Source organism: Stegostoma tigrinum, chromosome 12, assembly GCF_030684315.1.
Source record: "Stegostoma tigrinum isolate sSteTig4 chromosome 12, sSteTig4.hap1, whole genome shotgun sequence".
NCBI lineage: Eukaryota > Metazoa > Chordata > Chondrichthyes > Orectolobiformes > Stegostomatidae > Stegostoma > Stegostoma tigrinum.
In genome coordinates this window covers 30049437-30063675 of record NC_081365.1, presented here as the reverse complement: position 1 = coordinate 30063675, position 14239 = coordinate 30049437, and the positions used below count along the sequence as shown (strand labels likewise).

Sequence of the window (14239 nt, the reverse complement as noted above, 5' to 3'; positions counted from 1 at the left end):
CAACATCCTGACAGGGAGAGATAAGACAGAGTCACAGGTACAATTCTCGAGCGTACAGGGAGGGGTAAAAATAAAGTCTTCGTTGTCCCAGAGGGACTGTTCGTCCGAAGCAGGAACTACAGATGCTGAAGTCAGTTGACACGGTGTGCAGCTGAAGGAGCACTGAAGCCTGGGCATCCTCAGGGGAGCAGGTCAGAAACGTCGACTTTCCCGCTGTTCTGATGCTGCCTGGCCCGCTGTGGTCTCGTTAGAGACTGTCGACTGGTGGTGCTTCAACGTGGCCGTCTCCACACCTCAGGGACGAAGGAGGAACCTTCAGTGGTAACCGCAGCCAGTGCGGAAATTGAAGCCGTGCTGCTGGCATCACCGCGCACTGCAAACCAGCCATCCGGTCAACTGAGTCGGGCACTCAACTCCGAGCGAATGGAACACACATGAGCAGTCACCGGGAGACGGAAAAAGTACATCCGGCGCGTAGGTCACGGCCTGATGTCATCTCCGGTTGTGCAGCAGCCATTTTGTCAATCCGAGGAAACCTTTCCCGCTCCGTGCGTCCGAAACCGAGCCACTTCACAACATCCGAATTTAAAAAAAAATAAAAGCAACACTGGAAAGAACTTCCTTGTCAGAAAAACAAGCCTCCTGCTGTTTTGGTTTCCTCTTTGTTTCACTTTAGCCCCTGTCGACCGCCCCAGCGAGGCCTCGGCTGGTAGCCACAGCGGGGAGGGTGGCTGTGTGACATGTCGAACGAGGAGAGTTACAAAGCCATTATCCGCTACCTGACCAACGAGAAGGAACCTTATGCGCCGGGGACCGAGGGCAACGTCAAGAGGAAGATCCGCAAGGCTGCCGCCTGCTACGTGGTGCGGCGAGGGACCCTGTACTACCAGAAGAAGCGCAAGGACCGCGACGAGTTCGACGAGCTGGAGGTGGTGCTGGAGGCCAAGAGCCGGCGGGAGCTGATCGCCTCCTTCCACCAGAGCGCCAAGGGCTTCCACTTGACCCGGGAGCAGACCTGGAAGAACATCTCCCAGAACTACTGGTGGAGAGGTGAGCGACTTTGCGAGGGATGAGCCCAGGCCCTGTAGCCGGCACCGCGCGTCCTCCCCTGAGCTGGGGCGGGGGGCAGTGGGGAAGCTGCAGTCAGGGACACTTAGGGGCGGGGAGAGCAGGAAGAGCAGAAGAGGACACGCTCATTAATCAAGCAGTGGGCTAGCGAGTGCTGATGAGAACCCGGCCACCCGCTCCCCCATCCATCCAGCCGAAATCCCTCTCCCCAAAGGTAACGAGCCTTTTGTTTTCCCCGACCCTTATTGAGCAGGATTAAAACATTTATGTAAGATTCAAATTATTCTTTTCAATGTTACCGCCTGAGTTGCCGACATTTTAATTTTGTAAAATCATCTCACTTCCATTGTGTTTCTGCACAAACCTCCTTTAATAAATTTTCTTCTAATACATTGGAATCGTCGGCGTGTAGGTTGCTAATTTGTTTTTTTTTAAAAATGTTTAAATATCCTTTTTTAAAATATCAGATCAGATTTGATCATTCGATTTCCTGTATTTATAGCACTGTTTTAATGTTGACGACTCTAAAATTTGCTCGTCAGTCTGCTTGAAACATAAGGATTGCAAGACAAAAAAGCAGTCCAAGCTCCGTCTTATTTGCTCTACCACCGTCCCAGTTCTCACGTGATAAAATACTAGTTTAGTTATTGACTGTTCTAGGGTTATCCTAGGGTGCAAAGGTAATAGAATGTTTTCTTTCATTTGACGCCATCTGCAATCCCTTGCCTAAAGGCTCTGTTTCCTCCATCCTTCCATTCATCAACTGACAGGAGACAGTAGTTATGAACTGTTGTCTTTCAAAATGGAATGAGTTTCCTAGAGATTAATTCTTGTAGGATCAGCATTTTTCATAATTTATGTTGAAAATGAGCCGAGCATAGATCATCGTAGAACAGGGATGAGAGTGAGCAAAACTGTGTTCATCAAAGGTGTCAGGGAAGGTTGAAAAACAGATTCATCATGCAGACAACATTTGGGTTTTATGATTAAAGGTATGGAGTTCAAAATCAGGCAAATTATAGTGAATCCTTATAAAATACTGTTCAGCCTGAACTGGCATATTGTCCAAGATAATAAAATGTGAGGCTGGATGAACACAGCAGGCCAAGCAGCATCTCAGGAGCACAAAAGCTGACGTTTCGGGCCTAGACCCTTCATCGGAGAGGGAACTGGAATAAATAGGGAGAGAGGGGGAGGCGGACCGAAGATGGAGAGTAAAGAAGATAGGTGGAGAGAGTGTAGGTGGGGAGGTAGGGAGGGGATAGGTCAGTCCAGGGAAGACGGACAGGTCAAGGAGGTGGGATGAGGTTAGTAGGTAGCTGGGGGTGCGGCTTGGGGTGGGAGGAAGGGATGGGTGAGAGGAAGTACCGGTTAGGGAGGCAGAGACAGGTTGGACTGGTTTTGGGATGCAGTGGGTGGGGGGGAAGAGCTGGGCTGGTTGTGTGGTGCAGTTGGGGGAGGGGACGAACTGGGCTGGTTTAGGGATGCAGTAGGGGAAGGGGAGATTTTGAAACTAGTGAAGTCCGCATTGATACCATATGGCTGCAGGGTTCCCAGGTGGAATATGAGTTGCTGTTCCTGCAACCTTCGGGTGGCATCATTGTGGCAGTGCAGGAGGCCCATGATGGACATGTCATCTAGAGAATGGGAGGGGGAGTGGAAATGGTTTGCGACTGGGAGGTGCAGTTGTTTGTTGCGAACTGAGCGGGGGTGTTCTGCAAAGCGGTCCCCAAGCCTCCGCTTGGTTTCCCCAATGTAGAGGAAGCCGCACCGGGTACAGTGGATGCAGTATACCACATTGGCAGATGTGCAGGTGAATCTCTGCTTGATGTGGAATGTCATCTTGGGGCCTGGGATGGGGGTGAGGGAGGAGGTGTGGGGACAAGTGTAGCCATATGGTATCAATGTGGACTTCACCAGTTTCAAAATCTCCCCTTCCCCTACTGCATCCCTAAACCAGCCCAGTTCGTCCCCTCCCCCCACTGCACCACACAACCAGCCCAGCTCTTCTCCCCCCCCCCCCGACCCACTGCATCCCAAAACCAGTCCAACCTGTCTCTGCCTCCCTAACCGGTTCTTCCTCTCACCCATCCCTTCCTCCCACCCCAAGCTGCACCCCCAGCTACCTACTAACCTCATCCCACCTCCTTGACCTGTCCGTCTTCCCTGGACTGACCTATCCCCTCCCTACCTCTCCACCTATCTTCTTTACTCTCCATCTTCGGTCCGCCTCCCCCTCTCTCCCTATTTATTCCAGTTCCCTCTCCCCATCCCCCTCTCTGATGAAGGGTCTAGGCCCGAAACGTCAGCTTTTGTGCTCCTGAGATGCTGCTTGGCCTGCTGTGTTCATCCAGCCTCACATTTTATTATCTTGGAATTCTCCAGCATCTGCAGTTCCCATTATCTCTGGCATATTGTCCAGTTCTGGGCACCCAACTTGAGAGATGTGAAGCCATTTTAGAGGGTGCAGAAAAAGATCTGCCCAGGATTATTTACAGTTGATGAAGGACTTTGATGATTTGGATTGTTTGAAAAAGCTGTGAATGTTCTTCTTTTGAGAAGAAATTTGGCTTGCCTATGACTCCAGACCCACATCAGTGTGGCTGGCAGTTCTCTAGGCAATGAAGATTGGGCAATAAATCCTAGCTATTGGTGTCCACATCTTGTGAACAAGTTAAAAATGTATATTATTTAATGGGAAGTGGGTATTATTGGTTTTGAAATGATTATTATCATTTCTTTCCCTCATTGGCCTTGGAAAATGTGGTTATTTAAATGATATTGCACTGGAAAATAGTTTGAGAAGCACTGTTGCAGCCCTTTGCTTCACATGTGGATAATCCAGACAGGGTCATGTTCTTTGATAACAAAGTGTGTAGCTGGATGTACACAGCAGGCCAAGCAGCATCTCAGGAGCACAAAAGCTGACGTTTTGGGCCTAGACCCTTCATCTACTTTGTTATCTTGGATTCTCCAGCATCTGCAGTTCCCATTAACCCAGGGCCATGTTCTTTTGTTAGCATGCATTTCACCCTGTGTGGCATGGACTAAGTGATGAATGTTGATGTGCTGAGATCGCTTTGGTGGTTTGATACAAGTGCATTGTTCCAAAGTCTTTCTGTTAATAAATGGGGAAACTGCTGTTTCTGCCCACCTGAAGTCTAATAATTCTGTCTATGTGAAGCAGCGGAGGACAATTTTCATTTGTAATAAATCATTAAAAATGTTGTAATCGTACAATTCCTTGTCACAAAAATTCTAAAACGTTTTTATTTTTTGCTCATTCCACTTCTACAAGGGTCTATACTTGGCTCACTTTTATTTTTCATGTGACTGCTGCTTCCTCAAGTACACAGACAATACCAAGCTTTCCCTTTTGATTTTTCTGACTCCTCTGCTGAATCTTAATTTGCCAATACTTTGAGATTCAGTACTGGTTGAGCAGCAATTTTCTTCAAAAATTGGAAAGACTAAAGCCATTATCTTTGATCTCAAGTCCAGCTCTGTTATCTCATCAATGCCGTATCTATTCCTGGTGACTGTCTTTGGTTGAACCAAATTGCCGACAACCTTGTTGTCATATTTGATTCTGAGATTAATTCCTAACCAGGTGTCCACACAACCACCAATTTAACAATGTGCTCAGCTCCTTTCTGCCTCAGTTTATGTGCTGAAACACTCTTGATTCCTATTCTAATGACATTACTACCACCACACCATTGTTTCCTGGGATTTGAGATGGAAAAGGAATATTTTTTTATAATTGTGATTAGGTTACGGAAGTTCCAAAGTCCCATATAGTGTAATTTACAGTCTGAAATATTTTGAAATCACATTACTTTTTTTTAGTTATCGAGCAGTTAAAGAAAGCTGTGCTAAAAATTTCTCATTGTCATTATGACAGTAAGTTGAAGGAGCTTTGAGAAGTTAGGTTGTGCTAACCCAATTGAATCTGTTCTTTATTCAATTTTTAAACGTATTTCAAATTAAATCTGCCTTTTAGAGACAAGTTGTCAGTGAATCATTACTTTTGTTTTTATTAATTTTAACTTGGGTCTTATTTTCAGGTATATTTAAGCAAGTGAAAGACTACATCAGGGAATGCATTCAATGCAAGGAGAAGGTCGATCGGAACAAGTCAGTATCTGCCGATACGATGGAAATTCTGGAGCAGTTGGGAATAGATACTCCAGTAGTGGAGGATAGCAATGAAACCGACGATGATTTAAGTAATTCTGAGGGAAGATCGGGTGCTCCTCCAAGGCCTACCAGAAAAAAAAACATCTCAAAGCAAGAATTGGTATTTGTAAGTACTGCTTTAATAGAAAACTTATCCGTTTTAAGCATCCTTTAGTAACTATTACTGTGAAGATAATGAAATGACAATACAGGAAGGTGATTCCCCTGAACTGTCCACGATAAGAATCAGAAAGGATCAAACGTGCTGTTGATGTTAAGAAAAACTGCTATGTATGCTTGATTTATTTGCAGTGTCAAATCACAAAGATCCTACCAGAGATACGGGAGTTAGAGTCAATACAGTGTGGAGCTGGAGGAACACAGCAGGTCAGGCAGTCTCAGAGGAGCAGGAAAGTCGATGTTTCGGGTTTATGCCCTTCTTCAGCGTCCTGCCTGACCTGCTGTGTTCCTCCAGCTCCACTCTGTATTGAACAAGATCTTACCCAAGGTGTTAATTAAAATAGAAAGTGTACAAATACTCTATAGTAACAATGCATTTAGAGTTTTCTTTCTTAAACCCAATTTCCTATTGTTTCCCTTTTTCTATCCTCTTATTGTATGATGTGACAAAATATAACATAGTTTTACAAAAGGGATGTAGATTTGAGCGAGTTGAGTATTGTTTGAGAATTTGAGAACATAGAACGTTACAGCGCGGTACAGGCCCTTCGGCCCTCGATGTTGCGCCGACCTGTGAAACCAATTTGAAGCCCATCTAACCTACAGTATTCCATTATCTTCCATATGTTTATCCAATGTCCATTTAAATGCCCTTAAAGTTGGTGAGTCTACTACTGTTTCAGCTGGGGCATTCCACACCCCTACTGTCCGAGTAAAGAACCTACCTCTGACATCTGTCTTATATCTGTCACCCCTCAATTTAAAGCTATGTCCCCTCGTGCTCGCCATCACCATCCAAAGAAAAAGGCTCTCAATGTCCGCCCTGTGGGAACACTAGAAGTGGTATAACTGCATTTCCAAAAGGTAATTGATAAGATACTGCACAAAGATCATTAGGCAACATAACAACTCATGGAGTTCAAAGTAATGTATCATAGTAGATAGAGAATTACTTAACAGACAGGAAGCAAATAATGGGCATGAATCTGACATTCTTAATTTAGCAGACTTTACTAGAAGAGTGCGACAAGTATTAGTGCTGTGGCTGTGATGATTTACAGTGTGTATTAATGATAGAGACAAAATAATGCACCTACATTTGCTGACCATACAAAGCTAGATGTGGACATTATTTGTGACATAATGCCAGATGGAGTATAATATGATTTTTCACATTGATCATAATACGGCTTAAAATTTTTTTTAATTGCTATGGGTTTGGATACACATGTAGGCTAGTTAACAAGCAAATAAGAAGGCAAGTGGCATATTGATCTTCATTGCAATGGTACAATAATAAGGAATGATATAGAAAAGGCTTACTGAATTACTCCATGGGATGAGGAAGTTATTTTATGTTGAGTGATCGAGTATTTTCCCTGGAGTTTAAATGAGAGGCAAGCTCTTGAAATATACAAGATTCTTCAAGAGTAGAGACCGAGAATTTGTTTCTGCTGGGAAATTTAGAACACAGGAAGTTAATCTCAGGATAAGATGACAATTGTTTAGTATTGAAAGGGTTGTGAATTTTTGGAATTCTGGAGGGCAAGTGCACAGTTGTTCACTACATCTAAGATTGGGACAGACAAATTTTGTGATCTTTCAGGAAATCAATCGATATGTAAAATGGATTAGAAAATGTAGTTGAGGCCCAAATAAGCCATGATTGTGTTCAAAGATAAGCAAGTTTGATAAGCCATATAGTCATCTATTACTTCTATCTTGTGTTCTTGTATTCCACACCTATTTTCCTGGAAATAGTGTTTCCTTGACGTATGGTTTTGTCCATATTCCAAAGACTTTTCTTCATTTGCAAGTCTGACCAAATATTAGATCAGCAATCAGCGTGGGCAGGAAAATTTCAACAAAGTGTCCCTTCCTTCCGGCTCAAGTTAAGAGGTTGAGGGCAGGAAGGGAAGAATTGCTGCAGCTGAAATGTGTTAGCAGAATCTTAAACACAATCTTATTGAATTTATTTACTATATTCTCCACGTAGAGCATAGTTGTTTTCTTCATATCCACATTGAGAGATTTCCAAGGAGTTGAGACCATTTTTTTCCTTCCCTTTCGTTATTCTTGATCTATATGTAATACTAACATAATCGTGCTCCTTTGCTGACTCACACAGCATAAAGTATTAATGCAAACACCAGAAATTTATCTAGTGTTTTCGTAATTTATATAACTTGGCTTTCGACCACAAGATCCCTTTACCGAGCTTCCTTTATGCAAGTTCAATGAAGGCCCAGAAACAAAATATTTACAAGTTCATCTATTTGTGTGAAGTTTATTTGTTAAACCTGAGATATCTCAAATAATCTAAAGCATTTACAAACGAAACAGGCTAACTAGGGAAACTGTGTTTTGAGTTGCCATGCTTGGCTTACTGTTCCAAAGTCCCCATCATGCCTAGTAAAAAAAAAACTTATCACAGTGTCCATATATGATATGCTGTGTATGACCAGCTCATTATCTGGACATGTTCATCTTTTGTGAATTAGTGGTTATGACCAACACAAAATTTACAATATTTTTACTGATTGATGGATAACAACTTTGCTTTTCGCCATCTTTTCCCACCTTTTTAGGTCTTATTTTTCATCCAATGTCATCAGCCCATAACTGAGTTAAATCTTAATGAAAATAGTGCCTAGTATTTTCATATATGCTTTTGCTCAGGGTTCTGAATCATGATGAGCATACACAGGTTGTTGATGAGGCAATCTCTTGTATTTCGGCATTCCTGCTCTTTGTTGTTTTATTCCGGTCTGCAACATATACTTTAAATTCTGTTCATCTCTATCTCTTAGCATTGCATTGAGTTGTTTCACAAACTGTTATGATGTGGAAGAATGCTATTCAGGCTGTGCTGGCATTTATGTTCCATACAGACTACCTTCACTTCAATTTATGTAACTTAACAGCATTTACTCTACTCCCTTCCCCCACTTACTTAATAGCATTCTGTTAGCAATGTCTACGCAATTTGTCTCGGTTTTCCCTATTCTCCCCTCAATTAGTAAAGAAACTTCTAAATTTGTAATTGAATTTGTTAGTTACAAAATTATACTTATATTTCCCAGTTTTATATTCCATCACAAGTGAAAATATCTTCTCTATATCTGTCCAACTGAATCCATTCATCATATTAAAGACATGTAATGGAGCCAGATGGATGATAATCAAAGATGGCATTGTGTTCTTCAAGTGGATGATAACTAGTGAGCTATTGATTCACTTAAATTGTTGTAATACATGTTTTGAAATGTATAAATTAATCAATTTATTCAGGTGGATAGCAAGGGACTTGTAAAACAGGAATCTGAAAAGCACTGTCAAGTAGTGCTAGAGCAATTGAACGTTCAAAGACTGTTGAACCAATTCTGTGATGTCACCCTGCTGATTGAGGGAGAGGAGTACAAAGCACATAAGTCCGTTCTCGCAGCAAGCAGTGAATATTTTCGAGAACTCTTTATCGAAAAAGGGGCAGTCTCCAGTCATGAAGCTGTTGTTGACCTTTCAGGTATGAAATAATTGAATAATTTTGTAAGTTACAATTATAACTATAAATTGAAGTGTTTATTATCAGTACAACATTAAGTGGTTCCACATTTGCTAAGGAATGAAGGTAAACCTAACTTAATGGCATGAAACAAATCACTAGGTTATAAAAGAGTTTCACTTTTGCTGAGCAATAAGTGCTTGTTTCGTCCTAGCTGAAGTATTAGACACTTGTTAATTACTTATTAACCATGGTCAGTATTAACTTTAGTGTATTAGTTAATGAGGCAAGTGTCAAACTGTAATTAAAGAACGTTCTTTTCTTTAACTTCATCATTGCTCCCTTTTGTTTGACCTATCTTGGTTACCTTTCTATCCTGAAGATGTTAACATCTCCAGATGACCCAGGTGCAGAATGATTTAATGGAGGCTGATCACCATCTTGTGCTCCATCCAGATAACCCCAATGACAGCTCAGCTATTCATTTGTAGACTGAACCAGCCTTTGCTTCAATCATCCCTTGGCTACCTATTGCAAAGTTTGGCAGAGGAGAAGTGATGAATTCCATATTTTTGTATAATTTTTATATTTAATGTAACTTATATTTAACTTTTCTTGGGAATAAAAGTATGGTTCTTTCGATAATTTGTCTACGTGCAATGTTTTACGCCTCTGGTGGATTCCTGCTCATTAGTATTTTTGTCCTCTAGTTTCTGGATTTCGCTTGTAGTAGACATCAGTGAAACTCTCCTCTTACAGTACTCTATTCTGCAGTACCTGAAAGAATTTGATGATCATTTGATTTTAAAGATGAATAGTGATGCTTTGTAGTTTAATTGCATAACTGCCATAGTCAAGCAGAGCTCTTTGAGATTTGAATTATATGCTTCATTTTTATTTCCATGTTGTACTGTTACATATGCACAATATATGATATAGAGGTCAGGCAACTTAATCTCACATCACTAGCAAAATGTTGAAGAAGCCATATTGGTTCTTGGTCAGTGATTTTTTTTTTCTTTTTATTATGCAGCGATTTCTGTAGTGTCACAGCTGAAATTCTGAAATCAAACCAATATTTCGTGTTGCTCTAACAGCTGCCATTTAATTAGAATTGGTGTGTATGTAGAATTATTTCCCATTTGACATGGTGGTTTACATATCATTTCGTTTTATGTTAAGCAAATTCAATTTTTCTTAATATCTTAAATTGAATGAGGTTGATTTCATAACTTGCTCACGTGCAACATTTTTTCCCCACATTTGGTAGATGGATGCTCATTATTTTGTTGTCATCAGGTTTCAACATTTGGTTTTTAGTACACTGCAGCAAACCCTTAGTTTATCCTACAGTCCCTGAATCTGATGATCACTCGTGATTTTATAAAATGGATAATTATGTTATTTGAAATACTGTACTTTTAATTCCTTCCAGGGTTTAATAAGACAAGTTTTTTGCCGCTGTTGGAATTTGCCTACACATCAGTCCTGGCATTTGATTTCTGTCACATGGCTGATGTTGCCACATTGGCACGGCATCTGCTGATGCATGAAGTTCTGGAGATATGTGAGCATATACACAAGCAACTGGAGGAAAGAAAAATTACAGTGTACCAGAAAGGAGATGTGAAAACTCTCAATTCCAGAGACAACACACAAGATGTGGAGATTCCAATTGATAATACTGTAGAACATCAGGAACTTGAAACTAATGAAAACACTGATGATGGCTCCATAACAATGGTACTTCAGGAGTCTGAACAAATTCCTGTATCTGCTGAAGGCCCTCCACCTAGCAGGGAAGATGAGACCTTGAATGAAGTAGCAATGCATGAATCGGAAAAGACGCAGACAGCTGAAGAACTATCAGTTCAGCAAAGTCAAGGTATTCAGGACTGCCCTGCAGGAGGCAGTAATGATGAAAACCAGGCTAATGTTAATGAACACCCTGAACCTATGGAGTCTAGTGTAAGTGTGCCAGAGCAGGAAAGTACAGAGACGAGAGTTGAGAATGCGACAGAAACTCCCACAGCTGATACGCAGATGGAGATTCCAGCTGTTAATGGAAATGAGAATGAAAGTCAAGTAAAGGAGGAATCTGCAGATATGCTCAGTAGTAATGTGTCAGATGTGCCAAAACGAAAGCGTGGTAGGCCACCAAAATTACATGACAAACAGAAAGCTACAAAAGTTGCTGTTGCTTCTTCTAAATGCCTTTTAGATGATACTTATAAAAGCAGATTACAACAGCGTACGCTAGCTGAAGGTGGATACATTCGGTTACACTTCTGGCAGCTCATTTCATACATGCACCACCCTCTGTGTGAATTGCCTTAATCTGTGCTGCCTAGTTTTGGACTTTGTTTTTTTGCACCCCCACACCCTGGAGGACAGACCATGTTGATTTACCCTATCTATGCCTGTCATGATTTTATAAACCTGTAACATTACCCATCTGCCTCTGACACTGCCTGAAAATAGCCCAGCCTATCCAGCCTTTCCGTATAGCTCAAACCTTCCCACCCTGGCAACATCTTTATAAATCTTTTCTGAACCTTTTCACAACCTCCTTCCTGTAGGTGGGTGACCAGAATTGCATACAGTATCCTAAAAGTGGCCTAACCAATGTCCTGTACAGCTACAACATGACCTCCCAACTCCTGCACTCAATGCACTGACCAATAAAGGCAAGCATACAAAATGCCTTCTTCACTATCCTGTCAACTTGGGACTCCACTTTCAAGGAATCATTAATTCCCGTCTGATCATGATCCTGTTGTATTCTGATTTTGCGAGGAATAATTAGGACACCACATCTCATTGACTGAAGTGTCTAAATAGTGTAGCTAAAGGAGATCTGAGGTTACAGGTCCAAAACTTGTCATGAGAACTAGGAGGCATAGCTTCAAAATAAGGGCGAGTAGGTTTAGGACTGAGTTGAGCAGGAACTTGTTTACCCAAAAGGTTTGAATCTGGAATTCACTGCCCAGTGAAGCAGTTGAGGCTACTTTGTTCAATGTCTTTTAAGGAAAAGACAGATTTTTGAACAGTGAAAGAATTGAGGGGTATGGTGAGCTGGTAGGTATGTGGAGCTGATTCCACGAACAGGTCAGGCATAATTTTATTGAATTGCAGAGCAGGCCAGATGGTTGCCGCCTTCTCCTGTTTCTTTGTCTTATGCTGATGCAACCTGTAACATCCTAGGAGCACTGAAGCTTATTTCTAAATGGTTAAAATTGAAAAGCAGGAGAAGCTATATTAAACTTGTAAAGACTTTTTTTGTTAAATCAATCATGGTGTATCATAAATGCTTCTGGTCTCTATCATAAAAAGAAGAGTGTAAAAGAATTGGTCAAGATAGCTCCATCTGGAAAGACAATTTTTTTTCTCTTTATGAATGAGAAGGCTAAGGGACTTGACACTCAAAGGTTTCGATAGATAGGCTCAATCTTTTCAGCTCTGGTTTCTCACTGAATGTAGTGAAAATCAGTAATACTTCAAAAAAGGAATTCTGGAAATGCTTCTTTAATAGTGGTGAGAATGTGATACTCTGCCATAAGGGGTGGTTGAAGTAAACAACATGGATGCATTTAAAGGAAGGCTACATGGAGTGGGGCAAAAGAAGCCAGTTAGATGAAGGATGGAAGAATTGGCTTGTGTAGAGGATAGATTGGTTGCAGCTAAATGACCAATGTCTGTGCTGTAAATGATTTATAATTTTGTAAATGGTGTACATTTTAATAATCTTGCATAATTTTCATTTCATGTTTTTATATTTCTAGGCTACTCAAAAGGCAGCACCCAAACAGAAGTTTGCTAAGCCAGTGAAGTCTCAGGCACCACGTGTTGGTGGAAAACGCTAGCTACCTAATTGTATCTGTATAATAAAATCTGAATAAGATTCACTGATTTCCATGCCTCATCAATTCATACAAAAGTCAGATTTAAAGTTAAATAGTAGAAATTGTGAATATCTTTGCTTGGTGTTCACTGCATTAGACTTGTCTTGCAGCAGTCTTGAGAGCTTTTGCAAATGGGTACTTGCACTGCAAGTCATTGCATAGAAATCAGAAATAAGCCCAGCAGTCTTTTAATTCTTAATGAGTACTAATTTAATTCTCATCAAGAACTGGGGATTAAAGCAGAAATCTTGACGTTCTCTACGTCTCAGCTTAATATCAACATCCTTGAGACTTCTTAGGATAGAGCTTGTTTCAGGAAGTTGAGTAATTTAAAATAAGCATAATGACGTGACCAGGTACTGATCATTTAGGATTATGATGAAAAATTAAGTGTTGCAAATGTTTGGAATCCCTTATTTTGGAGCATCGTGAATGTTCCCATCGAATACCTTAAGGATGGGGTAAACAGATTTCTAATTTTGGGGAAATAGAAATATGAGTCACTTTTGAGATGATGAGCCTGCAGCCAGTAAATCCATTTCTGATGGTTTCATATGGCTTATCTTTGGTAAGGCTGAGCAGGCCAAACCACAAGACTTGACTCTACCCTGAAGACTGGTAAATCTGCCATGTGTTGTGGATTGTTTCTGGGGTGGCATCTGTTGCAAAGCTACTTGATCATCTTGGTAAGTGTTCAACTCATCCTTTTAACAGAGCTACCCAACCTCCTTTTTGTTTGTGTTATCTTGTTACAAATTCTGACGGGCTCTGATCCCACTGTTGTTCAGATGAAAATCAATTTTTGATCCATGTGATAGGGCATAATTGAACTAATGCCAATTTGCTTGTAGCTGAGGAAGTATTCAAGAGTTTATCTTTGGTTTTACATTTCACTTTAGCCCAGAGATGCTGATGCTCTGCTCCATCAGCAGAATCTCTTGGTCAAGCTGGATGTTAACAACATAGATAGGACTATGAGAATTGGATTTCCTCTTCCACCACATTCTCTGTTAAGATGTTCTAACCTCAGCACTGAGCTGGCAACAGAGCCTTCTGGATCTGTGCACTCGACTGTGAAGAACTGTGTGTACCAAACTTGCTGTCCATTACTACAACTGCGTTCCTCTACAACTATTCCCCATAAATGGGCTGCATCATGTGCTTTGGTCAGTTTGCTCATCCTCACTGCAGGGCCTGGTGTCATCCTCTAAATTTCAAGAACTCAAAACTTAATTCAAAAGCTACAGCTCGTTTCAGTGCCACCTTCTAAATCCCAATACCTGTATTGCTCTTGAGGATATTGCTGTATGTGATGGAAATAAATTAGAGCCTCTACCATCACTATCCATAGCTTCAGGCCACAACATGAGCGTATGGTCCCATAGTAACTAACTCATTTGGCTGGATG

The 14239-nt window shown here is 41.2% G+C and overlaps 1 protein-coding gene across 4 annotated transcripts; it reads left to right on the top strand.

Annotated features, from left to right (window-relative positions):
- The first annotated feature begins 487 nt into the window (after positions 1–487).
- LOC132210436 (zinc finger and BTB domain-containing protein 11-like) lies at positions 488–12834 on the top strand. Of its 4 annotated transcripts, none has more exons than XM_059650245.1 (5): positions 490–1050; positions 5136–5374; positions 8719–8950; positions 10365–10897; positions 12712–12834. In XM_059650245.1, the coding sequence occupies exons 1-5, from the start codon at positions 741–743 to the stop codon at positions 12790–12792; spliced, it is 1395 nt and encodes a 464-aa protein (XP_059506228.1). In that variant the 5' UTR covers positions 490–740; the 3' UTR covers positions 12793–12834. The 4 variants fall into 4 exon arrangements, with proteins under 4 accessions (XP_059506227.1, XP_059506228.1, XP_059506230.1 ...); XM_059650247.1 differs by having other exon boundaries at positions 491–1050; positions 10365–10814; XM_059650244.1 differs by lacking the exon at positions 12712–12834 and having other exon boundaries at positions 488–1050; positions 10365–12705.
- The last annotated feature ends 1405 nt before the right edge of the window (positions 12835–14239 follow it).

Coding starts and splice junctions, on each gene's coding strand:
- LOC132210436 (XM_059650244.1), top strand. CDS start 741: ATGTCGAACGAGGAGAGTTACAAAGCCATTATCCGCTACCTGACCAAC. Junction 5,375..8,718: donor CAAAGCAAGAATTGGTATTT/GTAAGTACTGCT, acceptor CAATTTATTCAG/GTGGATAGCAAGGGACTTGT. Junction 8,951..10,364: donor AGCTGTTGTTGACCTTTCAG/GTATGAAATAAT, acceptor AATTCCTTCCAG/GGTTTAATAAGACAAGTTTT.